The sequence below is a fragment of the Cololabis saira genome, chromosome 19 (genome assembly GCF_033807715.1).
Source record: "Cololabis saira isolate AMF1-May2022 chromosome 19, fColSai1.1, whole genome shotgun sequence".
Lineage (NCBI taxonomy): Eukaryota > Metazoa > Chordata > Actinopteri > Beloniformes > Belonidae > Cololabis > Cololabis saira.
The window spans coordinates 7,461,313-7,488,869 of record NC_084605.1 but is presented as its reverse complement, the minus strand read 5'-3'; the positions used below and the strand labels follow the sequence as shown (position 1 = coordinate 7,488,869).

Here is a 27,557-nt window from a genome sequence, read left to right as displayed (position 1 = left end):
CAAATCTCAAATAAAACATTCAAGTCAATTTGTGACAAAATAAGTTATATCAAAATCCTAAAAAAAAAAAAATGTAATAATCGATATAAACGATATTGTCTCGTACCATATCGCGTTTGAAAATATATCGATATATATTAAAATCTCGATATATCGCCCAGTCCTAGGTTAGAGTTTAAAATCTTACTGCTGGTCTACAAAGACCTGAATGGTCTTGGACCAAAATACATGGTTGATCTGTTAGTTCCCTATGAAGCCTCAAACATTCTGTAAGTCTGTATATTGTTTTTATATTGTTTTATATATTTATTGTTAATATTGCACTCTGTTTTTTGTTGTACTGAAGGACTGCACCCTACCCTTCGTTGCACTTGAAAGAACCAAGCAAGGTGAGGCAGTTCAGTTATTCTGCTCCTCACCGGTGGAACAAACTTTCCTGTAGACCTGAGGTCTGCTCCAACTGTCAGCTCCTTTAAATCAGGCCTAAACACATATATAAGCTGGATATAAGCTTCTGAAACTTACTGAGTGTAACATTTTCCACAATGCCTGTGTAATGTATAATGTAGTTTTTAGACTCAATGACAGACTCTGTCCCCATTTATGCTCCCACTCATGAACACACCACAAGGGGAAAACAACTTTTAAAGGGAAAGAAAAGGAAACTGAAATGTACAAGTTTCAGTGTAACCTGTAAAAGGTCCAAAAATTGGAATGAGATTGATAGTTGCTATAAAAGAGTCTGGATCTCTCTCAATTTAAAAAAAAAAGACTAAAACAAAAATTGTTATTAAATTATGTCTCGTTATTAATTTTTTTATGTACCAATACCTGATGTATTATTTTTATAAGAATATATTTGTATCTAGGAAATCTGAGGAGGTCTCAGGGTTTTTTTTTTCTTCCTTATTAAGGTTATAGGGTTATATATTGTATGTGTATGTATTATATGTGTAATTTATAGTTGTTCTGCTGTGTGACTGGACCCATATTCATAATCTACAGTAGCTTCTGGGGAGTCCCATTTTACAAACCTCAATTGATTATTATCTGTATTTGTGTTTTTTTTTTATTATTTGTAAAATAAACTCTATACTTAAACTAAAAACATTGTTTACTGAAGTGTACTCTTAAATTAAATTCTTACCTGCTGTACTTTACTGCCCTTACTTTTTAACAACTTGTGCTTTTTATTATTTTACCTCTTTTCTTTTTTTTTTACCTTTTTATTTCATTATATTGTATCATCATTTCTTATTTCTATTTCCCTTTTTAATTGACTTTTTACTGTCTGTGTCTTGCTGCTTTTAATGTTGATGTAAAGCACTTTGAAGTGTTGAATTGTGCTATACAAATAAACTTGCCTTGCCGAAGGAAGTGAATTATTAAAAATAAATAAATAAAATGAATGGATGAACGATCAATAAGGACGTTAAATGTGAATTGTGGTTGAACTCACCAGTCCAGCAGACATCTGCACACATCTGCACACATCTGGCTCACAGCACTCCCGCTGCTCTTCCTCCGCCGCGACGATCCCCGTCTCTGCGTCAGCTTTTCCGTTTGTCTTAGATGTCTACCTGCTGTCTGTAAAGTCGACCTTTAATCGGAAAACTCGTCTAAATCCGTCAAAACAACAAAATCACAGCATCCAACCGCAGGTAAGTGAGTCCGACCTTTATTTTGTTCCTCCTCGGAACACAAGGCATCCTTTAAAAGGTTCCTACTCCGGTCTTCTGATAACACATTTCTCTTTCCGCATAAAACAGTTCTTCTACAACATTCTACATCGAAATAAATGGCTATATTTGCCAAATGGAGTCACTTACTTAAAATCACACCAATGAAGTGAAAGCTTAATGCATTAAAACAACACACAATGTATTACTTTAGTTACATTTTATTTAAATAATTTGAATCTGCGCTTTATTTATAAATAGAATGTGCGTCCAAAATACTGAGGAGTAGAAGTAAACACTAATAAAGTACCTTAGGTTTCTTACGGTCCAAAAGTGATCAGGTACATAAAAAAAAACGGATTAAAAATAACCAAAACAATAAAACTCATTTGATTATTTATGTTTTATTGATTAATTGATTGATTGCCGAGACAAAAAAAGATCAAGAAAACAAATGCATTCATCAATTGCGTTTTTTTTAACTTTAAATATAAAAATAAATTAACAAATCGAAAAAAAAAGAAAAGAAAAAGATGTAATTATGACTTTAAAACAATTTATTTTGAAATAAATAATACTGAAGAGGTGTTTAAGTTGCATTGGATTTTAGGCAGACTTTTCAACTTGAAGCACTTTATATTTATTTTCTGAGGCAATGTAAAGGCCCAACGTAGGCCAAAGTGCCAGAGCCAAAGTGTCTGGAAGGACATCAGTCATAAAAGCTGTCAAATCAATATTAGGTGCATTAGGTGCATTGTCCTGCAGGTTACTGCAGGCATTTTAAAGCTGCATAAACAGGACTTTTGTTCACTTTTATATATCAATAATAATTCAATGAGTGTTTCATTACCTTTTGGCGAGTTGAGTTTATTTGTAGCACATTTCAGCTAAGGTGCTTTACATGATAAAAACATAGAAAGTAAGGAGGAAGTTGCAGTGCAGTTGCAGAATAAAAAAACAGAATAAACTACAGTTAAAGTTTAGTACTGAAATGAACATTATTCTAAATTCAGATGGTTTCCTAATTCAGTCAAAGGCAGCTGGAAACAATTAGTTTTTAACCTTGATTTAACGGAACTGAGGATTTCAGCGTTCCTGCAGTTTCCTAGAAGTTTGTTCTAGATCTGTGGGGCATAGAAGCTGAAAGCTGATGTATTTTGGTCCTGAACCATTCAGTGATTTATAAACGAACAGAAGTATTTTATTTAAAGTCTGTTCTCTGAGGTGCAGGGAGCCAGTGTAAGGACCTCAGAACTGGACTGATGTGGTCCACTTTCTAAGTTCTGGTGAGAACTCGGGCAGCGGGATTCTGGGTCAGCTGTAGTTGTCTGAGTTTTTAGGGAGACCTGTAGTCTTGAAGGGTGAGGTAAAATCACTGCTTGAGTCCTTGCAAACACTTTGACGACAGGATCCAACAGATCACACACTAATATATTATATATATTTAGTTTAGTTGTTTTCTGTACACAAATTGGCACACTTCTGGGCAGAACTTGAAATGATGTGATTGAGGCAATGCCGCTTTGTTACGTGTCTCTTTTCCCCAAACAAACGGAGGAACATTTTCCTTTCACGTGCCTCTGAAAAGATTCCCAGTTTTTAAACATTTTGTCACATCTGGTACACGTAAATGTTTTCTCTCCGTTGTGGACGTTCATGTGTTTCTTCAGATGTCCCTTTTGGTTAAAAGTTCTGCTGCAAACGCCACAAGTGAACGGTTTCTCTGATCTGTGGCCGACCATGTGCGTCCTCAGGCTTCCTGGAAAGGCGAACCTTTTACCGCAGACGTTACAGCTGAAGGGCTTTTCCCCCGTGTGGACGCTCATGTGCTCCTGCAGGACGTGTTTGCGGTTGTATCTTTTACCGCAGTGGTCACAGACAAACGGCTTGTCTCCCGTGTGGACTCTCATGTGGACCTTCAGATTTTCCTTTCGGTCATACCTCTTTCCACAAACCTCACAGCTGAACGGTTTGTCTCCCGTATGGACCCGTAGGTGCACGTTTAGATTTCCCTTTTGGTTAAACCTTTTGCCGCAGACGTGGCAGCTGAACGGCTTCTCTCCGGTGTGGACTCGCATGTGTTCCTTCAGACTTCCCTCTCGGTCGTATCTTTTGCCGCAGACGTCGCAGACGAACGGTTTGTCCCCCGAGTGAGTTCTTACGTGCACATTCAGATTTCCCTTTTGGTAAAATCTTTTACTGCATATCTCACAGCTGAAGGGTTTGTCCCCCGTATGGAGCCTCGAGTGTACGTTTAAATTCCCCTTGCGTTTGTATTTTTTGCCACAAACGTCACAGCCGAAGCGTTTCTCTGCCGCGCGGCCTCTCCTCTGCGGGTCCTCGTGTTGCTTCAGCCTACAGCAGCCGGACGACTCCAGTCCTGAACTCTGCTGCACGTGTCTTTTAAGCGAATGCTTATAGAGAAATGTTTTACCACACTCAGAGCAGCTGAAGGATTGTTTGGCAGTTTTACATCCGTCGTCACCCGACTCAGGCGCTCCGGTCTCTGTCCAATCAGGATCGACGTCTTCACTTTCAGGTCCAGAATCTGAAAAGGGTTCCTGCCAAACATCCTCTTCTTCATCTTTATCGATAATAACTTCAGTTTCAAAGCACTCTTCCATTCTTTCACCACTTGGTTGTGAAGCACCGTTTGGATCTTCTGCACCTCCGCAGTCTTCTTCATCAGCTTCTGCCTTCATCTGTTCAGCTGAGCTGCTGGTGGGAGACTCTTTGTCCGTGTTGTCCTCAGCTTTGATTTGATGAAGCCCCAAGGACTCGGGTTCCTCTTCACCATCCTCACTCTTCACAGAGACATCGACAGAAGATACCCTGATGATTTCAGTCTCCTCCTGCCCATGAAGCCGCTCGTCCTCCTCACTGCTCCAGAGTTCATCCTGTTCCTCTTTTATGTGGAAGGGCTCGGGGTCCTGCGGGTCCAGGCTGCAGCTCCACGTGACCTCGTCTTTAATCACCAACTGGTGAACATCTGTGGGGAACACTGACACACACAGGTGCTGTCAACAACCGGGAGTCTTGTATTTAAACAAATCCACACCTTCAAAACTACATCGACAAAAGTATGTGAATGGTAGGAATGGGCGATATTTTACCGTTCACGATAAACCGTCAAAAGAATTCCCCACGGTAAGAATTTGTCATCTTGCTGTAAAAATGATAAATTCCCCTTGATGACGTTTTTGTGCAAAGCTGATTTATGGTTCTGCATTAAATCGACGCACAACATATGTGAAGGAAGGAAGGAAGGAAGGAAGGAAGGAAGGAAGGAAGGAAGGAAGGAAGGAAGGAAGGAAGGAAGGAAGGAAGGAAGGAAGGAAGGAAGGAAGGAAGGAAGGAAGGAAGGAAGGAAATGAGCCAGAAAGAAAGAAAGAAATGAGCCAGAAAGAAAGAAAGAAAGAAAGAAAGAAAGAAAGAAAGAAAGAAAGAAAGAAAGAAAGAAAGAAAGAAAGAAAGAAAGAAAGAAAGAAAGAAAGAAAGAAAGAAAAAGAAATTAATTAGCCTGAAAGAAAGGCGGAAGGCGGATCTGAGAACGAGGAGTCATTCAAATTTTGCAGTACAGGTGTAACTCATTTAATTGGTTTTTATCAATTCAACTTAATTGGTGTAGTATAGTAGCATTTAGTATTCTTTTAGAGCAGTGTTTTGGTGGAGTTGAATTGGTATTTTTTTTATCGTCATTTTTATCGTTATCGGGATAAATGCCAGAAATTATCGTGATAAATTTTTTAGTCCATACCGCCCATCCCTAGTGAATGGCCCGGTTGATTTATCAGTGGACTTGAATTATCAGACATCATCAGTCCTTTAGCAGTTTCTCGTTATATCTGCATCGTGAAGGCCGATAATTATATCCTGAAGGAGATATATTATATTATATATTATATTATACCCCTGGAGAAGACATCCTGCCTCCATGCTGTGAGGGATGGTGTCGACTAGTTTGTCCACCAAAGTATTTGGACAGTTACATTCTTTATGATTTTGTCTTCCTACGGTGGATCAGAATATTGTATTTTTGTTTTAGCCATTTCATAATATTTATTTCTTGCATCTCATTTGTTTTATTCTTTTTAACTTATGTCTGTCTGTCTGTAATTTCTGCTTTTAAACCCTTTTACTTTTTAATGCATTCTTAAAAGTGTTTTTATGTAAACTTTGAATTGTCTCGTACATGAAATGTGCCGTACAAATAAAGCTGAGCTGGAAAATAAGTGTTTCCATAAAGTCTTGTTACGGAGAAACTCTGTTTTTTTTTTTTTATTTTCTCTCGTGGTAAGTCCCTCCGGGTCTGAGCAGAATTGGTTCCTCTGGATTCAGCGATAATTTGAAGGAACCAGGAGCCGCGGCCGATCATTTCAGGATCCTGCCAAGTCTGCTAGGACAACATCCCGAGTTTTGGGCGCCAGCACGGATTTGATCAGATTAAGTATAAAGTAACATATATTAGTATTTATTTATTTATTTACTTAAAAAGGGACAACACACATTGATTGACATGAGTTCATCATGTAAATGTCCCAGATTTAGCCACACAGGCTAATTTACATCTGCAGTCCCTGCATCATAAGCATCATAAGTTAACATAAAAAAAAGCTAACTGTGATTGACATAAGGTGGGCAAACTTAATGCTTTGTCCATTGTTTTTTTTACAGTCTATGGGTTGTAAACTACTTTTCACAATGCATTGTGGGTTATACCCAGTGAGATATTCATCGATATCATGTGACGTCACACAGTACTCGCAGCGCCATCTTGAGGACCGATTTCCAACATGCCGTCTATCTGTTGTGCCGTGGGATGCGACAACAATATGTCTAAAAAAACGGGATTGAACTTTTATAATGTCCCCAAAAACACTGAGCGTCGAGAGAAATGGTTTGCTGCTATCAGGAGGGACCACTGGACTCCTACAGAGCACTCCAGACTTTGCAGTGAGCACTTTGTTTCGGGTAAATAACCAGGCTACCCACCCGTCCCTTGAAATACAGAATAGTTACGGGAATTAAAAGTTGCGTTCCGTATTGAACCAAAACGGAACGCAGTTTATTCTGTATTTCACAATTGTCCCATGCACGTCTGTCACACACAGGAACAACGAACTAACAGTAATAAACAAAATAAAGGAGAGGATATATTAAAGACAGCAACATGTGTTGGTTCGCTCTGTTATTTATTAATGTCATGTCACTTCATTCGTTTCAGTAAATTCAACTAAGGTGAAAACATATTAGATATATTATTTCCCACTGCATGCAAAGTGATATATTCCAAGCCTTTATTTATTATATTTTTGATGATTATGGCTCACAGTTTATGAAAACCCCAAATAAAAAATCTCAAAAAATTAGAATATTTTATAAAATCATGAAACAATTCAATCATCAAAATGATAACAGATAAAGGCTTAATATATCTTGCTTTGCATGTAATGAGACTATGTAATATATTAGTTTCACCTTGTAAGTCTAATTATTGAAATAAATTAACTTTTACACCATATTCTAATTTTTCTAATTTCACAGCCTGATGTGAAGTAGCGGTAAGCTTCGGTACTTTTAAAAGCTTTGAGAGCTTCGCCGGTGTATGGAGAAGGATTGTGGACCAGGTAGATATATATGTCCGCAAACGACAAATCTGGCAGGTTTTGGCAGACTGGAGTGGAGTCAGTAATTGATTAGATATTAGATACGGATCGAAACTTAAAGTGTCAATTTTCTGTAGATACCGTTGCTGTTCTTCGGGAGTTAAGTGAGTTATTAGGTGAGACGTCATATTGGCTGCGCGACGTGAAGGTTCCCGGTCGGTCCTCAAGATGGCGCTGACAACAAAAAATGTCACGTGACTGATACCCATGAATACTGAATATTTCACTGAAAGTTGGGATACGACAACAAAACAGCAGATCTTTGTGGACTATAAAGACATCAGGTTTAGTCTCTATTGAACAAACCCAGTGAACATTCATGAAGGTGAAATAAGTAAGTGAACACGAATGACTTTGGACTAATTCTTACTAATTAGTAAGATTATGACTAATTCTGATTAGTTATGAGTGTCATAATTGAGCTGCTTCAGTTTAATCTATGTGGCAGGTTTGGAAGCTGAAATACAGACGGCTGCGTCACTCACTGAGATCTTTCCTGTCTCGTGTCTGCAGCAGCTCTGACGTGAACGCTGCAGGTCTGGAGGCGTCCAGGCCGACTTCATCCGGTCTCCTCCATCTCTCCTCCATCCCTGCTTCACCCTGGATTTTCCTCAATCCTTGAATGAAACTCGGAGATGGAACTGCAGGTTTGTCAGAGTTTACAGCGTGTACGCTGCATCTTCTGCTGGTTCTTCTAGTTCAACTGGAAACACACAAATTTCAAACATTCAGTATGAACATGTATGTTAATTACAGTTAACACCTTAAACTAAAACCTTTAGCTGCTTAACAAGACGGTTTTTACATGCTTAGTTTATGTTTGACATGTGAAGCTGCTGCCTGACACGTCAGTGACACTCATTATCTGAAAGCTGCCGTGTTTGTCATTAAAAGTGGAAACAACTCAAACTGCAAGTCATTAACTCGACAGACTGCCCTGACTGTTCAGGGTCGACCGCTACACTAAAAAAGCTGGAGAATGCTGGAGTTCAAACAAATCTCTGGCTATTATCAAAGATTGTAAACCTTTGTTAAGCACCAAAACAACGAAAATGAAAAGTAATTATTTGCACAGGGGGCAATGGAGCTATGTCAATGTAAAGAGCTTTTTTAATCCTCTGACAAGAATCAGAATCATCATTCCGCTTCAGTTCGATTGTGGACAGGACCCCTCCAGACAAAAGGAGATCCTTTTGACTTTGTATATGAATAAAAAGATCATAAAAAGGAAACTTTGTCTGGTGTCTGCACTTGATTGAAAGTCTGTAAAAGTTGATCACCGATGTTGAGATGGCAGGTAAGGCACCACCTGTACCAACAGTCCTTTTTATAGACTTTTCTATACCCTTAAAACGGGAAAGTTACCATCTTTGATCTGTAGCAACCTTATTCACATCACCACTGAAGTGGTATGACGTTTTTAAGCCTTTCCAGAGGCTGAAAAGAGCAATGTGTTTTAACGTAGGTCGACTTCCCCAGGTGTTAATGTTAATTCCCATTTTTGTCTTCAAAAGCATCCTCCACTCACACTCCAAACTGTTTTTATTGATGTCGTTTTGGTCCCTAATCCAAGTATACAGTCTGAATCAGTTTTTCAGAGACTGTCATCGCTGATTTATTTTATAGACAAGTTTGCAAATTCCTCCAAACACACAACCTGACTCAGCTGTGATGTGTACTTTCCTAATAGTTCTGGCTTTAAAGACCAATTGTATTTAAAAATATATAGATTTGAGCTGCTTTGACGAACAAACAATGCAACTCTGAAAGACTTGAATCCTGGAACCCGCACTTGGAAGTCTGGCTGCCTTGAATCACGACTTTTAAAGACTTACCTGGATTACTGAGTCTAAACTAGCAGATAAACTACACAGTAGCTCCATGTACAAACGAGCTACAGTAAGAGTACAACGAGCATCTTTTTTATTTTACGTTTTAAAATCATTCATAACAGACTTTTTCCAGTGAGGTCCACATTTGAAGGAAATAACTTAATATTTGGGCAGTTTTAAGGGATAAAATATACCTGGTCAAAGTTTCTTTTAGCCTGAAGAAACAACTCTACACGTCCCTGGTTCCTGAAGTGTGACTCAGATTGTGGCATCATGATTGAAACCAGGGCTGGGCGATATATCGAGATTTTAATATATATCGATATATTTTCAAACGCGATATGGTACGAGACAATATCGTTTATATCGATATAGCTTATTTTGTGACAAATTGACTGTACATCAACGCTGACCCCTCACGCTGGCAAAAAAGTACCTTTGTGTGCTGAAACCTGACAGTGTTGACAGGTTAGTTTTCCTGGCACAAAATCTGTAAAATGTACGGTAGTTGACTTGTTGTAATTATTTGAGATTTGCTCAAAGAGATGCAATATCTGTTTACATGTTTTATTTGAGATTTGCACAAATGTTTTGTTATTTGCATAACTGTCAGCCTCAGTGGAAAAGTCTGCCTGTTACTGTCTACATTGTATTAATTACACAGTGTATTTTAATGTAATTGTTATGCAGGAAAGGGATATTTGTTTTATTTTATTCAAGGAGCATTTATATTCTATATATGCAGGCAGTTTATTTTTGTTTTATACATTTTGATATTGTGCAGACCTCTGTTAATAAAGGAACCTGTGTGACATTTGGCATGTGGCTTTGTATTAAGACTGTTTTTTTTTAAGGGTTTGCCTCAGAAAAAAATGAAGCTAACAGAGATGCTATGCTATAATGCTTTGGGGGAAACCCCAATTATGGCACAGAAAAAATATCGATATATATCGAGTATCGCCATTCAGCTAGAAAATATCGAGATATGACTTTTGGTCCATATCGCCCAGCCCTAATTGAAACTAGTATTTAATCATTAGTAGCAGCTCAATCTCCAAAGTGAAGAGGTGGATGATGCGAGTAAGTAGTGTTTCTGGGAGAAACACGTGTCCAGATGTCCAGATGTCCAGATGTCCCATCAGTCCTAGCTTATTCTATTTGTCTCATCACCTTTTTAGTGTGTCTCGGTGCAAAATAACAGTAATTCCCCCCTTTTCTTTTTTTTTTTTTTTTTTTTTTACAATCTTCCCTACAAAGTACTGCTTATTACCTGTATGTCATTCAATGTTATATGAGTTTAAAAAAGGTCCCCAATGTAAACAAGTGTAATGCTTTCTTGGAATTACCGTTCTTTCATCGAATCTGTCATCACTTTTTCTTTCATTTGTTGGTTTCAATCTTTAAAAGTCAAAGACAGAAACTTGCTCAATAAGGTTGTCAGTCTAAGCAGTAAAATCATCGGGTCGGCTCAACAAACATTACAAGATCTTTATAACAAACAGCTGATCAAGAAGGCAAATCCATATTGTCTGATTCTCACATCCCTTACACCAACAGTTTCAGTTTCTACCATCAGTTACTGCTTACACTCCCTTTTGCAAAGACAAACCGATATAAACACTCCTTTGTTCCCTCCGCTATTGTTCTTTTAAATGCCGGAAGGAAAAGGTAGTGGGTGAAAAGGTAGTGGGGGAAGCTTAGTTCTATACTACTATTGTAATTTATTATGTATATTTTATGTATATTTAACATTGTGTGCTTCTCCTGTCGCAAAACTAATCGCCCCCTTGGGGACAAATAAAGTCATTGATTGATTAATGCCTTTTAGTTGACTTTGTATCAGCGAATCTGTACTGTCATGAAACTGTACCTGATCCTATGCAATTCTTCTAATAAATTCTTCAATCAATCAATAAATCCACTTCTGGTGAAGACCAACGTCTTCCAACCAGCATTTCATCCAATAACCTCTAGTAACATTCTCCAGCTGGTCTGAAAACAGCAAAGATCATCAATTGTTGTCTGAAATGGGGTCCAGAAAGGAATTGATTTATTTTGAATATTTAACTTTTATTGATATTTAACTTTCAGCATCAGTTGTGGGTCAACCTCAGTGACGTCACCAGCTTGTTTGGGACTAAAACAACAAACATAAACTGCCTGTACACAAAAAAACTGTGGAGTAAATTGTCCCGCTTTATTGTAGATCACATCTACCCCCAATTTAATTTGTGCTGGAAAAATGTGTTGTTTGGATATATTGAATTTGACAGGAATCTCAACTGTAAATTTTATTTGACCAATTTGCTCGTTATTTTAACTAAATTCTATATCCACAGATCCAAATTTTTAAATAAAAAGCCGAATTTTCCGGAGCTGTCCGCATATATCAAACAATACATATTCTCCATATCTGATTCTGTAAATAAAAAAGCTGTTAAAACTTATGACCTTTGTAAGCTATATAAGATATTTGTAAAAAAAAAATTTCTTTGTCAATGACTAATTCCCCTGGCGTATTTGTGACTGTATAATTGTGTAGTTTATGTTGTATACACATATGTCTGATGTTGCTCTCAATTCTGTGTATACTTATGTCTTTTGCTTCAATAAAGTTGGGAAAAAAAGAAAAAGAAAAAAAAGAAACATAAACTGTAGTTTTGGTTGAATTTTAATCCTGATGTGAACCTTCAGACAGACGTAAGGAAAAAAACAAGATTTGCGGTGTTCATAAATACGCTCAGCAACGCTGTCAAACAGCTAATTACATTTATATCGGTGGTTAAATTACCTGTCCAGGTGAAAAACGACCACAAACACAGTGTTTATCTTCTTTCCTTCTTCTCTTCGGTGCTGCTATAATCCTCTATTTCGTCACATTTCTTCTTCTAAAACGTCTCGAAATGTTATTTTGGCGGCTGCTCTTCAGAAATAAAGAGAAATAAACTCTTTAGCAGACTCCAAAATAGCAGCTGCGCTGTAGCTTCAGTCCCGCCTTTATTTTGTTCCCCCTAGCAACGGAACGTAATAAACTAAGGTTCCTATGACATTTTGTATTGTAATAAATTGTCAAATTGCTAATGCGAACACGCGGTCTGTGGCTTACCTCAGACGCCCTTAGTTCAGCCCATTTGTGTATTTCTTATGCAAAATGTACTGTATATCTACGTGGTTATGTTTGAATATAAATGTCACTGTCTCTGCTGATGATTTGCATGTTCATGTTCATGTTTGTGGTCTTAGGGCGCCATCTAGTGGCTTTTTCATGTTATTGCTAACTGAATTACATCACGCTGTAAACGCATTATATTCTGTAGAATAGTTTGGTTGTGTACAGCATAGGTGTCAAGTAACAAAGTAATACAAATACTTCGTTACCTTACTTAAGTAGAAATTTTGGTTATCTATACTTCACTGGAGTAATTATTTTTCAGACGACTTTTTACTTTTACTCCTTACATTTTCACGCAATTATCTGTACTTTTAACTCCTTACATTTTAAAAACAGCCTCGTTACTCTATTTCATTTCGGCCTTTAAAAAAAAACTATCCAGTTTAATTGCTCCATCGGATAGAGTGAATTTGGTTGTGGTTGTTTCGGATGTTCTTGTCCAGTTTTGTTCTTACATCCGTTCCCTCAGATTCCTGCAACTAAACTTGGATGTACATTCCAATAAAGGTTAGGATAAAAGATAACATGCCTCTGAAGTTTGACTTTTTGCACCATTACAATACTTATAGGCAAACTAGTCATCATATCTTCTGCTCTCTGAAACACATGTTAATGCTCAATAGTACACATATATGCTTCTTTAATATATTTGCATTATACTAAGATGCATTCATTTTCAAAGGCTTTTGTCCTTAATGGCTTTTTTTCCCCTTACATTACTTTTACTTTTATACTTTAAGTAGTTTTGAAACCAGTACTTTTATACTTTTACTTGAGTAAAAAACTTGAGTTGATACTTCAACTTCTACAGGAGTATTTTTAAACTCTAGTATCTATACTTCTACCTAAGTAATGAATGTGAATACTTTTGACACCTCTGGTGTACAGTAATCAATACCCACCTGTATTTCTTCTTTTCAGATGCACGCCTGCACATATACCTACATTCATTGCCTTGTAAACCCATTGGTTTGTTCTGTCTGCATCCTCCTCGTCAATAAACACATCAGAACTATATAACTGGAGTGGGCCTTTTCCTTTTGACCAACGACGACTCAGTTGAAGCGTGATCGAAAATCAGTGCAGCGTTATTTAGTAAGATACTTTGATGATTAATGATTGAGAGAAAATGAATGTCTGAAGAAGTTAGGAAAGGAAGTTTGGAAAGTAATAAACACAACTTTCCTAAAATTGACCTGAAATTCCAAATATTTTGTGATTCTGAGATACAAATAGAAGAAGTGGGTGCAGCCATAAAGCAAATCACCTGATCAAGAAGGTTGGACTTGAGATTTTTTCTGGGAAGACTTAAAAGAATTGTTATTTAATTTTTTAATGCATTAAAAGAATGATTTAATGGCAACTATGAAACAAGGAGTATTAACTCTTTTAACCTAACCCGATAAAGACAAAATTGATAACCTGAGACAAATAACTTGGTTAAATGTTGACTAAAAATGGATTCATCTTAGTTTTGCTGTTGGGTTGAAGACAGATGGAGGACAGACAGTAAGTGAGACGCAGTCAGGACTGATCAGAGATGGGTTTATACATCATAATATTAGGCTGCTTCTTGATGTGATAGACTAGAATGATTTAATTGAAGATAAAGGCTTTGTTTTGTTTTTATATTCTACAAAGCCTTTGATTCTGTTGAGCATTGGTTTATAACAAAATCCTTCCATTATTTTGGTGAAAAGTTTATTAGAGTAATCAATATATTGTATCAGGATATTAACAGTTCAGTCTCTCACTCAAGGAACAACTAGAAGACATGAGGTTAAACGTGGAACAAGACAAGGTTGTCCCTGCTCTCCTTTATTATCCATCTTAGTTGCAGAGTTGATCATCAGTCAGTTGATTTATCTGGAATTCCAGTGAAAAATCAAGTGAAATATTTCGGCGTGACTGTAGCAAAGAAAGGTCAAATCAGAGAAGAGCTGAATATGATGTCATGAAGAAGAGAGAATCATGACTCAACTCCCGGCTACAAAGACGTGTCCATTTCTGGACATATTCTGATTGCCAAAATTGAAGCATTTAAATTTACATATCCAGCTTTCTCTTTACCCATTTCATATAATTTAATCAAATCAATTAATCAAATAATTTTGAATTTTATTTGTCAGAATAAACATTATCTGAAAAAAAGGGATGTGGTAAAAGCATTAAAAGAAGAAGGTCTCAATGTGATTAACTATGAAATAACGAACGGCCCCATGAAGTTCAAATGGTTACATCAATTTTTAAATGTAGATGTTTTTCGTTTCATATTCCCTCTAAAGTACTTTGTATTTGAGGAATGTGGTGAAGTAAATTTGTTATTGAAATGTGTTTTCTGTATTTCCGACTACCAGTTAAGTTGTCTGAGTTTCATCAGCAGGTCCTCCTGGACTGGAAACTAATTCCTAGTCACAACTTTCTTCCACATTCTGTTCCTGTCTGGAATAACAGAGGGATAGAAGAACATCTTTGTTTTATGGGGACTGGATGGAGAGATGTATTTCCTCCATTCAACATTTAATGGATTAGAACAGGGACTTTCTTAATTAGCATTATTTTGTTTGTAAATTTGAGAATTAAAAAAAAGTGTACTAAACAACAATACTCAGTAATGATCAAAGAGATGCCACAAGGCACGGTGAACATGGCAAAAGGAATGTTGCTTTATGATAATAAAATTACCATGATCCTGTCAGTCTTTATAGCGGAGCAGATAAGTCACATAATCGTGCATTTGGTGATACAAGCATGAAAATTGGCATGGGCAGTCTCCATGGGTCACTTGACAAGAAAATTGGTCGGGCCACTTGAAATTTCAAGTTGGCGGCCATTTTTCAAGATGGCCGCCACCTTGGTTGATCAATTAAGTGATGTAATTGTTTGGTTGGTGATATAGGCATGAAAATTGGCATGAGCAGTCTCCATGGGTCACTTGACAAGAAAATTGTCCGGGCCACTTGAAATTTCAAGTTGGCGGCCATTTTTCAAGATGGCCGCCACCTTGGTCGATCAATTAAGTGATGTACGGTAATTGTTTGGTTGGTGATATAGACATGAAAATTGGCATGAGCAGTCTCCATGAGTCACTTATCAAGAAAATGCTACCAGCCACTTGATGGCAGCCATTTTTCAAGATGGCCACCACCTTAGTGGAGCAGTTAAGTGATGTAAAGTTGGTTATACAAGCATGAGAATTGGCATGAGCGGTCTCATTGTTCCCCTGACAAGAAACTGCTCACAGCCAATTGGGATTTCAAGATGGCGGACATTTTTTTCAAGATGGCCGCCACCTTATTGGAGCATTTAGGAAAATACAAGCATGGAAACTGCCGTGAGCCGCCACTGGATCCTCAAAAGATCAATTTTCCCATATACATTTTTTTTTTCAGTAAAGAGGACTTGGAGTCATTATTTTTTTTTTTTAAGTTTTGGATGATGCCAAAACAATTTTATGCCATGAAAAAAACCTCTAACACTTAGGCATAAAAGTACATTTGTGTTGATTTGGTGATTATGGGTAAATTAGACTAGAGATTAGACAATTGCAAAACTAAGTGCAAAGATGGTGCAGCAACCCATAGGCACTCGAGAGACCGTGAAACTCCATTTGCTGTTTACATTGGAATGGCGGTGTATGCTAAAACACGAAAGCGACTACTCATTGACCTACTTCATGAGAATGGGATATGCATCTCCTATGACAGGGTGTTGGAGGTTTCCGCACTGCTAGGAGAATCTGTGGTGAACCAGTATGTGGTAGATGGGGTTGTCTGCCCACCGATTCTGAGAAAGGGACTCTTCACCACATCTGCTATGGACAACATTGACCATAATCCCACAGCAACAACGGCACATGCATCCTTTCATGGTACAAGTATTTCTATGTTCCAACATCCAGGTCTTAACAATGAGGGTGAGATAAGGCCACCACTCCAACTTTCAGATGACAGACCAAGCAAAGTTCCTGAAATTCCTGAATCCTTCTCGAACATCCAACCAGCTTTCTTCAGAAAGAGAAACCCAGAGCCCCATCCTGTAGCCAACCTACCTTTACCAGACCTCACTGTATTCAACAGAAACTTGGCAGTTGGAGTTTGACTGGCTGGAGAAAGTTAGCCTAACCCAAGCAGTCGATGCTTCTGCCAATATAACATGGTCAGCCCACCATGCATCCCAACGGAGGAGCCTGGATTTTAAAGTCAGCATTACATCACTGCTTCCCCTCCCCCGAGACCAAGCCCACTCTGTTGCAACAGTAAAGCATGTCATGGACAAAGTTAGTGATACAGTGGCATTCCTGAATCCAAGACAAACGCCTGTCATAACTGCTTGCAAAACAGAACCCTCTGCAGTGGATGACAGCGACCTGCAAGCTTTGGTGAGACTTGTTGTGCTAATGTATGACAGATCCAGCGATGTCACAACTGTGAATGAGGCGAGGCTTGATCTCTTTGCCAGAAAGCAAAGACCATATGACCGGATCCCACCAACTCAAGCAGCACTCAAAGAGCATGCCAAACGTGCATCTTATGAGGCTGGATACGTGTGGGGACAGGCATTAAAGCGATAACCACAAATGCCAAGCCCATCTGACTGGGGATGGATAGAACAAGATGAGGAATGGAAAATCTTTTGGACTTTGCAGAGAGTTGTTGGGAGTTGACCAAATGCACCAAGGCATGTACTGGAAGGTGTAAGTGCTTCAGATATGGACTCACTTGTACATGTCTGTGTAGTTGCCCCTGCTAGATCCTATCTGCATATTCTTTTCGCCAGGGTTACTCCCCCTTGGCACCTGTGTTTTCAGGTGTAGACCTATGGCTCGGCTCCCCATGGCCACATCAGTTTGTCTTCAGTTTTACCAGTTAATCGCATTTTTAGTTTAGTTCTTTAGTATTTTTTTCCACTGGGTAATTGCCAGTGAGAGATATTTTTAGTTGAGGAGATACTGTGTAATGTCAGCACCTCTACCTTTTATTTGTGAGGGATATTTTCAGTTTATCATGGTTCCACGGCTTTGTCAGTCAGAGCTGCTGTTGCCTCTAGATCTGCCCATATTGCCATTCAGTAAATAATTGTTCAATTATTTTTTGGAGCGCTATCCATTCAGCACCAAAGCTGGCCATTTTAATAATCTTCCTTTTTGTTTCTCCATTCCTTAGTATTTATTTGACAACGTTACTGTCTGTTCATTTAGGTAATAATAAAAAATAAAAAAAAACCTCCCTTGTGAATGTTACCTTGTCGTGGTAAGGGAGCTTGTGCACTTCACTGAACCCTGAGAGCTATGCCGTTAGGAGGCAACTCCTGGCAGGTTTTACCACATTGGACAGGTCAAGGGTGAGGAGTTAGACAAAATACAGTAAAAAATCCACTCTTGGCCTTTTTAGGACCTCAAATTAAAATGGGAAAATATATTATTTAAAAATCCAGGTGGCAATCTCAAAGAATGGCTGCCATCTTGAAATTTCAAGTGGCTGTGAGCAGTTTCTGGTCAAGTGACCCATGGAGACTGCTCATGCCAATTTTCATGTCTATATCACCAACCAAACAATTACCGTACATCACTTAATTGATCGACCAAGGTGGCGGCCATCTTGAAAAATGGCCGCCAACTTGAAATTTCAAGTGGCCCGGACAATTTTCTTGTCAAGTGACCCATGGAGACTGCTCATGCCAATTTTCATGTCTACATCACCAACCAAACAATTACATCACTTAATTGATCAACCAAGGTGGCGGCCATCTTGAAAAATGGCCGCCAGCTTGAAATTTCAAGTGGCCCGACCAATTTTCTTGTCAAGTGACCCATGGAGACTGCTCATGCCAATTTTCATGCCTATATCACCAACCAAACAATTACATCACTTAATTGATCGACCAAGGTGGCGGCCATCTTGAAAAAGGGCCGCCAACTTGAAATTTCAAGTGGCCCGACCAATTTTCTTGTCAAGTGACCCATGAACACTGCTCATGCCAATTTTCATGCTTGTATCACCAAATGCACGATTCTGCCTAAAATCCACTCTTAGCCGCTCCACTATTAGTGATTATATTGATTTTATTAAAAAAATGCATTAAAAAGGAAAAATCAGTAAAGAGATCATCCTGAAGAGACTGCAGGCAGGATTAGAGCCGGATACCTCACTCTACCCACATCACCAATAGCTAAATAAACACTTTAAAACCTTCGATATCTATCCTTTGAATGAATTTCTGAGAAACAGATTGAACATTGATGAAAACAACTGCGTTTTTTGTGACTCAGACATCGAGACGACACTTGTCTTTTAATTGCACTTCTACCAGAGAGTTTTGGGACACATTTCAAGCCTGGATATCTGAAAAGTACGTTCATTCGCCCGAGCTGGAATACAAAGATGTTAAATACAGAATTATACTGCAAAACAAAAGATGGGGAATGATGGACAACATTTGAATTCTTGTTGCCAAACAGTTTATGTCAGGATTTGACATTTCCCTGTTTTATTTTGAAAGCCCATGTCCTTGAGTTTCAGTTCTGTCTTGACCTTCCTGTTCCCATCTGCCCTGATCGTCTGCACCTGTGTCTCGTTAACCTTTGTGTATATCTAGTCTAGTCTTTCCCCTGCTCCGTACTGTTTGCTCCCTCCATGTTCTCCTCGTCCGGTTTTCAAAGTTTTGTTATATTCAGGTTCTGTTTTTTGATCCTGCTTAGCAGCGCTTTTGGTTTTGTTTTTAAGCAATAAAACTCAGTTTTTTGGAACTCCTGCCTCCTGTTCTCCTGCATCTGGGTCCTCACCAAAACCATTCTTGACATTATCCACAGATTCATGAAAAGCCAACCACTGCTCTTAATTTATATGAGCGAGATAACAAACTTTAAAAGAACTGAAATATGTTGAAACTAAACAAGTCTTGATGGTTTACGACAATCCGAATTGATTTCTGACTGGACCTCTCACTCTTTTAGTTATGATTTAAAATACCTTATGTCAGGGGTTTTCAATTCCGGTCCTCGGGCCTCCCTGCCCATTTTAAATGTTTCCCTTCATCCTCACACCTGATTCTAATTAATGGTCCTAATTAGCTTGTCATCAAGGCCTGCACAATTCTGTTGATGACACAGCCACTTGTATCACGGTGTGCTGAAGAAGGATAACATCTAAAACATGCAGGGCAGGGAGGCCCGAGGAATTGAAAACCCCTGCTTATGTTATGGTTTGATATATGTACAACTCTTTTCAAATATTTTAATAGAAATATTGCTATAAGGTAAAATATTTGTTTGTACTGCCAGATTTTGATAAAGTTAAGAAAAAAAAAAAAAGTTTAGATGCTTTATGGTGGAGTTTTGAACATCACTGGTGGTCTCTGTCGGGATCTGTGGTACCTGAGGCTTTATTTTTAATAATGGAAACAAGTGACAATCTCAGAAAAATTATACAGACCAACGTATTACAACAATCATACCTCCTGATGATGATAAATTTCACATATTAACTTAACAAGTGAAACAGATTGTAAGTTATGCAATTCAATATAAATAGATAAGGAAAGTGCCTTATTACTTAAATTATAGTGAGAGAGGGGTAAATCATCTGAGAGAGTTGGTAATAAACCTTTTTTCTTGAGGTTTATCAACTTTTTCCAAAGACAGTTTTAACAGAAGTTTCTTAAATACAGACCATAATACAATAATACTAATAATACATAATACTGTTAAAACAGCGTTAAAAACATGCTTTTACAAACTGACAGTAACAAACAGTAACAAACAGTAACTTGTGCGTCAAAAACTCATAACTTAGCCACTATAATAAAGATAATAATAATAATAATATACATAATAATAATGTAATAATCCGTGTTTATATCACGAGAACAGATCCCATTGACTTCGCCTAGGTACAATATCCGTGGTGCTCACACAGAATTATACCGTTGGTGCCACGGAAAATAGTGGTGAGAGGTCGTGGGCATTTCACAGATTTTTGTGAGATCAGGTTGACTTAGAAGGTCTGGTCCAGCTTTTATCTTCAGTAGACTGGACTACTTTAACACTGGTCTCACGGGTCTCTGAAGAACCTCCATCAACCAGCTGCGGTTAGTCCAGAACCCTGCTGCCTGAGTCCTCACAAAGACCAAGAGACATGAGTCCTCACTAAGACCAAGAAAGTGGACTACATAACTCTAGTTCTTAGATCTCTATGCTGGTTTCCTGTCTGTCTCAGAATATATGTTAAATCCAGCTGTTGGTTTATAAATCTGAATGGTCTCGGACCAAAATACATCTCCAGGATGAACCAACCAGAACCCTCAGGTCATCAGGGCCTACTTTCTGTACCTAGAGTTAGAACCAAACACAATTAAGCATTTTTCAGCTTTTATGCTCCTGTGCTGTGGGAAAAACTCTCAGAATGCATCACGGCAACTGAAACTCTCTACAGGCTTAAGTTCATTTGAAAACCTTTTTATTTCCTGCTGCATTTCAGTAATCTCCCATAATGCACTGGGAACTTTATTTCTTGCATTTCATTTGTTTTATTCTTTTTAACATATTTATCCGTCTTTAATTTCTGCTTTTAAACTCTTTTACCTTTTAATGCATTTTTTCCAAATGTTTCCATGTAAAGCACTTTGAGTTATCTTGTTCGTGAAATGAAAAAACAAATAAACTTTCCTAAATCACCTCGTAGTGAGCAGAGTGGCCTAGTGGTTGGGGCTTTGGGCTCATGATCCAAAGCAGGGGTCTCAAACTCAATTTACCTGGGGGCCACTGGAGCTAGGGTCTGGGTGAGGCTGGGCCGCATCAGGTTTTCAACAAAAAAAACGCATTTATTAAAAACAGAAAAAAAAAGAAAAAAAAAACTGTCTTCAATGCTTTTGCTTCTGCTATACCCTACACTTTTTCAGTGCTTTGGTTCCGGTTTTCCACAAGAAAAGCTCTGATAAAACATTCCACTGTTCTCAAATATCTTAATTTTTAATTTTCTACACAAAATAAGATGAAAAAATAAATAAACAAATAAAGAATAAAGAAAATAAATCAATCAATCAATCAGTAATAAATAAATAAAATAATAATAAAACAGCAAATAAGAAAAACTTAAGAAACCACATATAGTTGGTGGGTAGAGAAATTATTTTTTTTCAGATTCAAATTAACAGTATTAACAGTTATTTAACCTTTAACATGAACATTAATGAAACTTTCAACATGAACTGTTCTGAACATGGCTTCTCTTGCCTACTTTTGGCTAGATGTCTGGCAGCGCTTCCTCTCGCATAGCCGAGCCACATTTGGCTTGAGGGAGGAAGCAATTGAGACCCTCAGTAGACTTTGAAGATGCTCATCAGTAAGTCTGGTCCTGTACTTGGACTTATTGAAGTTCAAGGTGGAGAAGAGCTTTTCACACAAGTACGTGCTCCCAAAAAGGCACATGGTCCGCTTGAACATTCTGGAAAGCTCAGGGAAGCTGGGAGTCAATTCTCTCAAAAATTGCCCAAGCTTGTCTGCTCTTCCACTCACCTCCCTGAACTTGGCTTTGAGTTCAGAGTTGCACTGCAGGTCAATGAGCTCCATTTGAAGCACAGGAGGGGCATCTTGCACATCAAAGGAGAAGGGGTCCGCAAAAATTTGAAATGTGGCTCTGTGCGTCTTGAAGTCTGCAAATCTGTGGTCAAATTCCTCCTGTAGCTTCAAAATGGCATCAGCATACTTCTCACCACTGAATGGTGTGCCTGCATCCACAAGTGCCTTGCATGCTGGGAAATGGCAAAGGTTTGTCTGAGATAGCTGAACTTTCCATAGCATAAGTTTTGTGGAGAATGCTCTCACATTGTCATAGGCAGCACTGACAAGTTGCCCCTGGCCTTGTAACCTCTTGTTCAGTACATTAAGCTCATGCGTGACATCAACAAGAAAAGCTAAGTCCATGAGCCATATAGGATCACTTAACACAGGAACAGCCACCCCATTCTTCTCCATGAAGACTTTCACTTCTGCTCTCAACTCAAAAAATCTCTTCAACATGTTTCCCCTGCTGAGCCAACGTACCTCGGTGAAGTAAAGCACGTCCCCATATTCTGACTCCATTTCTTCTAAAAAAGCACGGAACCTTCTGTGTTTTAAGCCCCTGGATCTGATGTGGTTGATGCATTGCACAACAACAGACATCACGTTGTCAAATTTCAGGCATTTGCTGCAAAGGGCCTGCTGATGGATAATGCAGTGCAGAGCTATGGCTTCCTCCACACCCTCCTCTTCCAGTTTTTTTTGAACAAGTGCCACCAGTCCATTTTTCCTCCCTGTCATTGATGGCGCTCCATCAGTTGTTATCCCAACAAATCTCTTCCATGAAAAACCGGCATTCTCAATGGCATCACACAGCTGGTGAAATATCTCCTGAGCGGTGGTCTGGCCATGCATTGGCATTACTGTGAGCAACTCCTCTGTCACTTCAAAATTGTCATCAACACCACGGACATATATTGCGAGCTGGGCAGTGTCAGTGATGTCTGTGGTCTCATCAAGAGCGACTGAGTATACACTGAAACATTTTGCTTTCTCACACAGTTGATCATAAATGTCACTTGACATGTCACAAATGCGCTCTGCCACGGTGTTGGCAGAAAGGCTGATGTTGCTGAACTGACCTTTCTTTTCTGGACAGACAATACTTGCAGCCTGTAACAGGCACTTTTTGACAAATTCACCTTCTGTAAATGGCTTTCCTGCTTTAGCAATCATCTCACTAACCACATAGCTAGCTTCGACTGCTGCGTTATTCTCTTTGGTTACTTTCTTAAAAAAATCTTGTTGCTTCAGTAGACATGTTTTAAGATTGGCAACTCGGTTGGCTCTCTCATCTCCCTGGTATTTTGCATAGTCCTCAGCATGTCTAGTTGTGTAATGACGTTTCAAATTGTATTCCTTATGCACCGCAACTTTCTCTGTGCAAATAAGACACGTCGGAGTGCCCCTGTGCTCCACAAAGAAATACTGAATTTCCCACTTTTCCTGAAATTGTCTGTGCTCATCACCAACCTTTCTCTTCACTGCAGGCTTTGAGAAAGACATGTTTGGGGCTGTGTAATATATAATTCCACTAGGTATCGCTGTTGTGTTGAAGTTTAAGTTTTAGTGTTTAGCTGACGTACAAAGAACGTAATTTCCGCTGGTACCAGATTGGCTCAGGGTCCTGCGCCTGCATATGACGTCGAGCACGGCACAGTTAGTGATTGGTTGAACGTCAGAAACCATGGAAACACAAAGTGTTTGTGGTGGCCGTTTAATATTTATATTATAAGTTCTCCCTATAAACGTGCATTTTTTTCACACTGACAGGCTCAGATAGTTACAATAAGTGTCCGACAACATACTAGAAAGGAGAAATGAACGTATGTCTACCTTTAGCTTGAGATCGCTGTTTGTTGCGAGAGCCAATCAGTGTGGAGAGTCTCATAACGTTACTGCACACAGGTCCTGTGCGGTGTCCTGCAGGCTGCTGTGCCCGCTGCAGTTTATGGAAGACAGAGTTTACCGACAACCGTTTAACGACCAGGAGAGTTTATGTTTCGCAGCCGGCTCTGGAGGGAGAGAGCCGGTGAATCCCCTGTTTACTGACCGGGAGGAGAGAGCCGGTGAATCCCCTGTGAACTTCCCCTGACCGGGGGAATGGGACTGGACCGGAGTTCGCTGGCGGTTTACCTGACCGGGAGTTTCGGAGGGAGAGAACCGGGGGAAAACCGACGAGATTACATACAAAGTCAATGCAGACCGGAGGTTGTTTATTTTTTTCGCGGGACTGGACCGGAGGACTGAACCACTGCTAGCTGGCAGGCAGCCGGCTCAGAGCAGCAGCACTGAAGGAGAGAACTGGGGGAAAAACCCACAGTTTACCGGCGGCCGTTTACTGACCATGGGAGTATTTTTGAGTATTTTGCGATTATTTTTGTCGCTTTTGCTGTGAACACCCCTTTAGTCCACACAGCAGCAGAACAACAACAAACAGCGATCTCAAGCTAAAGGTAGACATACGTTCATTTCTCCTTTCTAGTATGTTGTCGGACACTTATTGTAACTATCTGAGCCTGTCAGTGTGAAAAAAATGCACGTTTATAGGGAGAACTAGGGAGAATGTGACGCCTCCAGAGGGTATCATGTACCCAGAAATGACAGCGGAGCTTCGGACTTTCAGAGCAGTACAGCGCAGTGATGGTGGTGATCTCAGTCATGGATGATGAGAGAAAAAGCAAAACAGGCGGGCTCGCTCGCGTATGGGCGGGACAAAATCGTGTCAATTGTGTCCGGTGTGCACACAGCTTTAAGCTGTCATTTCTGGGTACATGATACCATACAGCATCCATGTCAAACTCGCGCGGGCCGCACTAACATTAAACTTTCATATCAAGGCGGGGGCCTCAAACTAGCGTCCGGCGGGCCGCATTTGGCCCGCGGGCCGCGAGTTTGAGACCCCTGATCCAAAGGTTCTGGGTTCGAACCCTGGCACTGGCGTCACTTTGTGCATCCTTGGGAAAGATGCTTTACTCTCGGCTTTCTTCACTTCACCCAGGTGTATGAATGAGTACCTAGCTTTGCTAGGGGAAGTATCCAGCAATAGACTAGCGTCCTTTCTTGGGGCTGGTTACCACCTGTTTGTTTGCACTATAGAAACTGGAGATAAACACCAGCTCTATGGGCCACAAGGCTTGAAAAAGACATACTTAAATAACCTCATGATCTCTCGTTTTTATCTCCTCTGCAGGTTGAGTGACTGTAACCTCTCAGAGGACATCTGTGCAGATCTGTGCTCAGTTCTCAGCTCTCAGTCCTCCAGTCTGACAGAATTGGACCTGAGTAACAACCACCTTCAGGATTCAGCACTGAAAAAGCTGTGTCCTGGGGTCCGTTTCACAAAGCAGGTTCAACAAACTCTGAGTCTAATCCTGAACTCTTAGTTGATCTACTCTGAGATCGGAAACTCTGAGTTTTCGGTTCCAGAACAGAGGTTTAGAGTTAATTTACTCAAATCTAAGTAGTTCCACCTGGAGTTAAGCACGTGCGCCACAACTATAAAAAGCCAGCATCAATTGAGCCCCGATTCGACGAGTCACCATGGCAATCAGCGACAACAAAAGATCCACATACTTTTTCTTTTCTTTTTTTTTAAACTTTATTTAACATTTCAATTTACAAAATCCCTTTGAGGAAACATTAGTTTGCATCTGAAGATCCACATACTTCACGCCACTGTCATTTAGATCAGGGCTGTCAATTGGGTACGGCAGGCGCCACACCTCGGCTTCAGGGGAAAATGTAAATGTTTTGTTTCGCACCCACCAAACCTTGAGCTAAAATTAGGATCAAAAGTTTACCCCACAGTGGCCGAGTTAGATTCCATCTCGGTGATGAACCTGTTTTCCTCCCGTCCTTCCTCTTGCCTTCTTTTCTCCCTTGTCCTGTTAAACAAGTTTTCACTCCACCCCTATCCATCACTCATGATCACAGTGAACCAGGAAACGCTCAGAAGGCAGTCAGACCCGAGGACGAAGAACAACTACTGATAACCGGATCAATACTTGAAAGTTTATTTCACTCTTGAACTTTGTCTTTTGACTCAAACAGGTGAAGATAGGAACTTGTACTCACTTCTGATTTACCTGCAAACTTTGATCATTCTTGTGTCTGAAGACAAATCTACAGGATTGTTAATGACAACAAATTTGAATGGTTTTATTATTGATCAGAAACACTGTGATGATCAGTTAATGATTAGTTTTCTTCATCGATCAAATTGTTGTGTTTTGATTTCCTGGAATGAAGCTGTTGTTGTCTCCAGCATTAAAGTCAGACTGCTGTTTCCTGTGGAGCCTTTCAAATTAAAGCGTGGTTCCTGGAGGAAGTTGTTTGCTGCTTGTGTAACTGTTGTGTGATGAGGCTGTGAAGGAGGAGGACACGTGTCTCTGCAGGACAGTTTCACCTCTGAGCTTCTTCACATTTACAGGAACCAGGCTCATGTAGAGGCCGAGTCTCTTTCTGCTTATTCAAGATTTTCAACTTCATGTTAGTGCAGTAAAACTCTGTTGACAGAATTTAATGTTTTTAATCTTAATGAGAAAATGAGAAAAGGTGCTGAGAGAAAGCTTCAGAGCAGCTTGGATCAGCAGATACGGCTGTATCAGTGACTTCCTCCACCTCCCACTGGTTTATGACTGCATTCAAGTGACATAAACACTAAAGAGAGGAGCAAACCAGTGCAGGATCAGCTGATCTCTGTCCAACACCAGTGATGTGTGTTTCCTCTGCAGATGAAGGTGTGTGTGAGCTGATGTGGACGTGAATTCAGCAGAATGGACCAGTGTGAGGACAGAGAGGAGGGAGTCCCTCCCTCTAAATCATCTCTGTGTGGGGAACATGAGAGTCGGAGCAAAGCTCAGAGGTGAGATGAGCATCTCTAACTGTCCCTGACTCTTCTGCATGTCAGAGCTCAAGACTCACATCACCAAACATCATTATTACAGGAATCAACCTGGACCTGAACCTGAACCCGGACCTGGACCTGGACCGGAATCTGGACCTGGACCTGGACCCAGCTGTGTGTCCTTGAAGAGCGACAAGTCCAATGATAGATTAATGAACTTTAAAGGAGACCAACATTCTTCTTCAGAGAGGTGAGATATAAACACATTAAATGTATTTAAATCAGTCCTCATGTTAGGAAATGTCCACATGTTTCTTCCTGAGTAGATCCATGTAGTCCTGGACCCCTGTGGTCCTCCATCACCTGAGGGTGATCTGAGCTTCCTCCTCATAGATCTTCATCTCCTGCCAGGAGCTTTTTCCTCTGGTTGACACACATGTAGGTCTTACCTTCCAGAGGACTGATCCCGATGATGATCCAGAGTTCTTCAGCTGTTTCATGTCTCCATCAGTTATCCATGTTCCTGATCTTGTTGTAACTTTTCACTGAAGTCACATGTACGTTCTCAGTGGATCAGCAGGACTAGTAAACTTTCAGCTCCAAAGCCAGTCCTCTGATGGACTGTCCTCATCCAAACAGGACTTCATGGACCTTCAGCTGGTGTTTGTCTCTGTGTGGACAGACATGATGTGAGCTAATTGTTCCTGGTTCCTCCACAGAGTGGACCAGCAGAGCTCAGAGCCTCCCAGCGGTCCGTCTGTCCAGCAGCATCAGACACAGCTGGACTCCATATTTCTGGT

At 39.7% G+C, this 27,557-nt stretch overlaps 1 protein-coding gene and 1 pseudogene across 1 annotated transcript; one reads left to right on the top strand and one right to left on the bottom strand.

Moving 5' to 3' along the window:
* Positions 1-2,574: 2,574 nt before the first annotated feature.
* LOC133419197 (zinc finger protein OZF-like) lies at positions 2,575-12,151 on the bottom strand. Its single transcript, XM_061708231.1, has 3 exons — positions 11,969-12,151; positions 7,831-8,048; positions 2,575-4,680 (listed from the first exon to the last, which is right to left on the bottom strand). Exons 2-3 carry the CDS (start codon positions 7,931-7,933, stop codon positions 3,206-3,208), a joined length of 1,578 nt encoding a protein of 525 aa, XP_061564215.1. The 5' UTR covers positions 7,934-8,048; positions 11,969-12,151; the 3' UTR covers positions 2,575-3,205.
* Positions 12,152-26,570: 14,419 nt separating this feature from the next.
* The window catches only part of LOC133419549 (NLR family CARD domain-containing protein 3-like), a 32,518-nt pseudogene continuing 31,531 nt past the window's right edge, over positions 26,571-27,557 (top strand).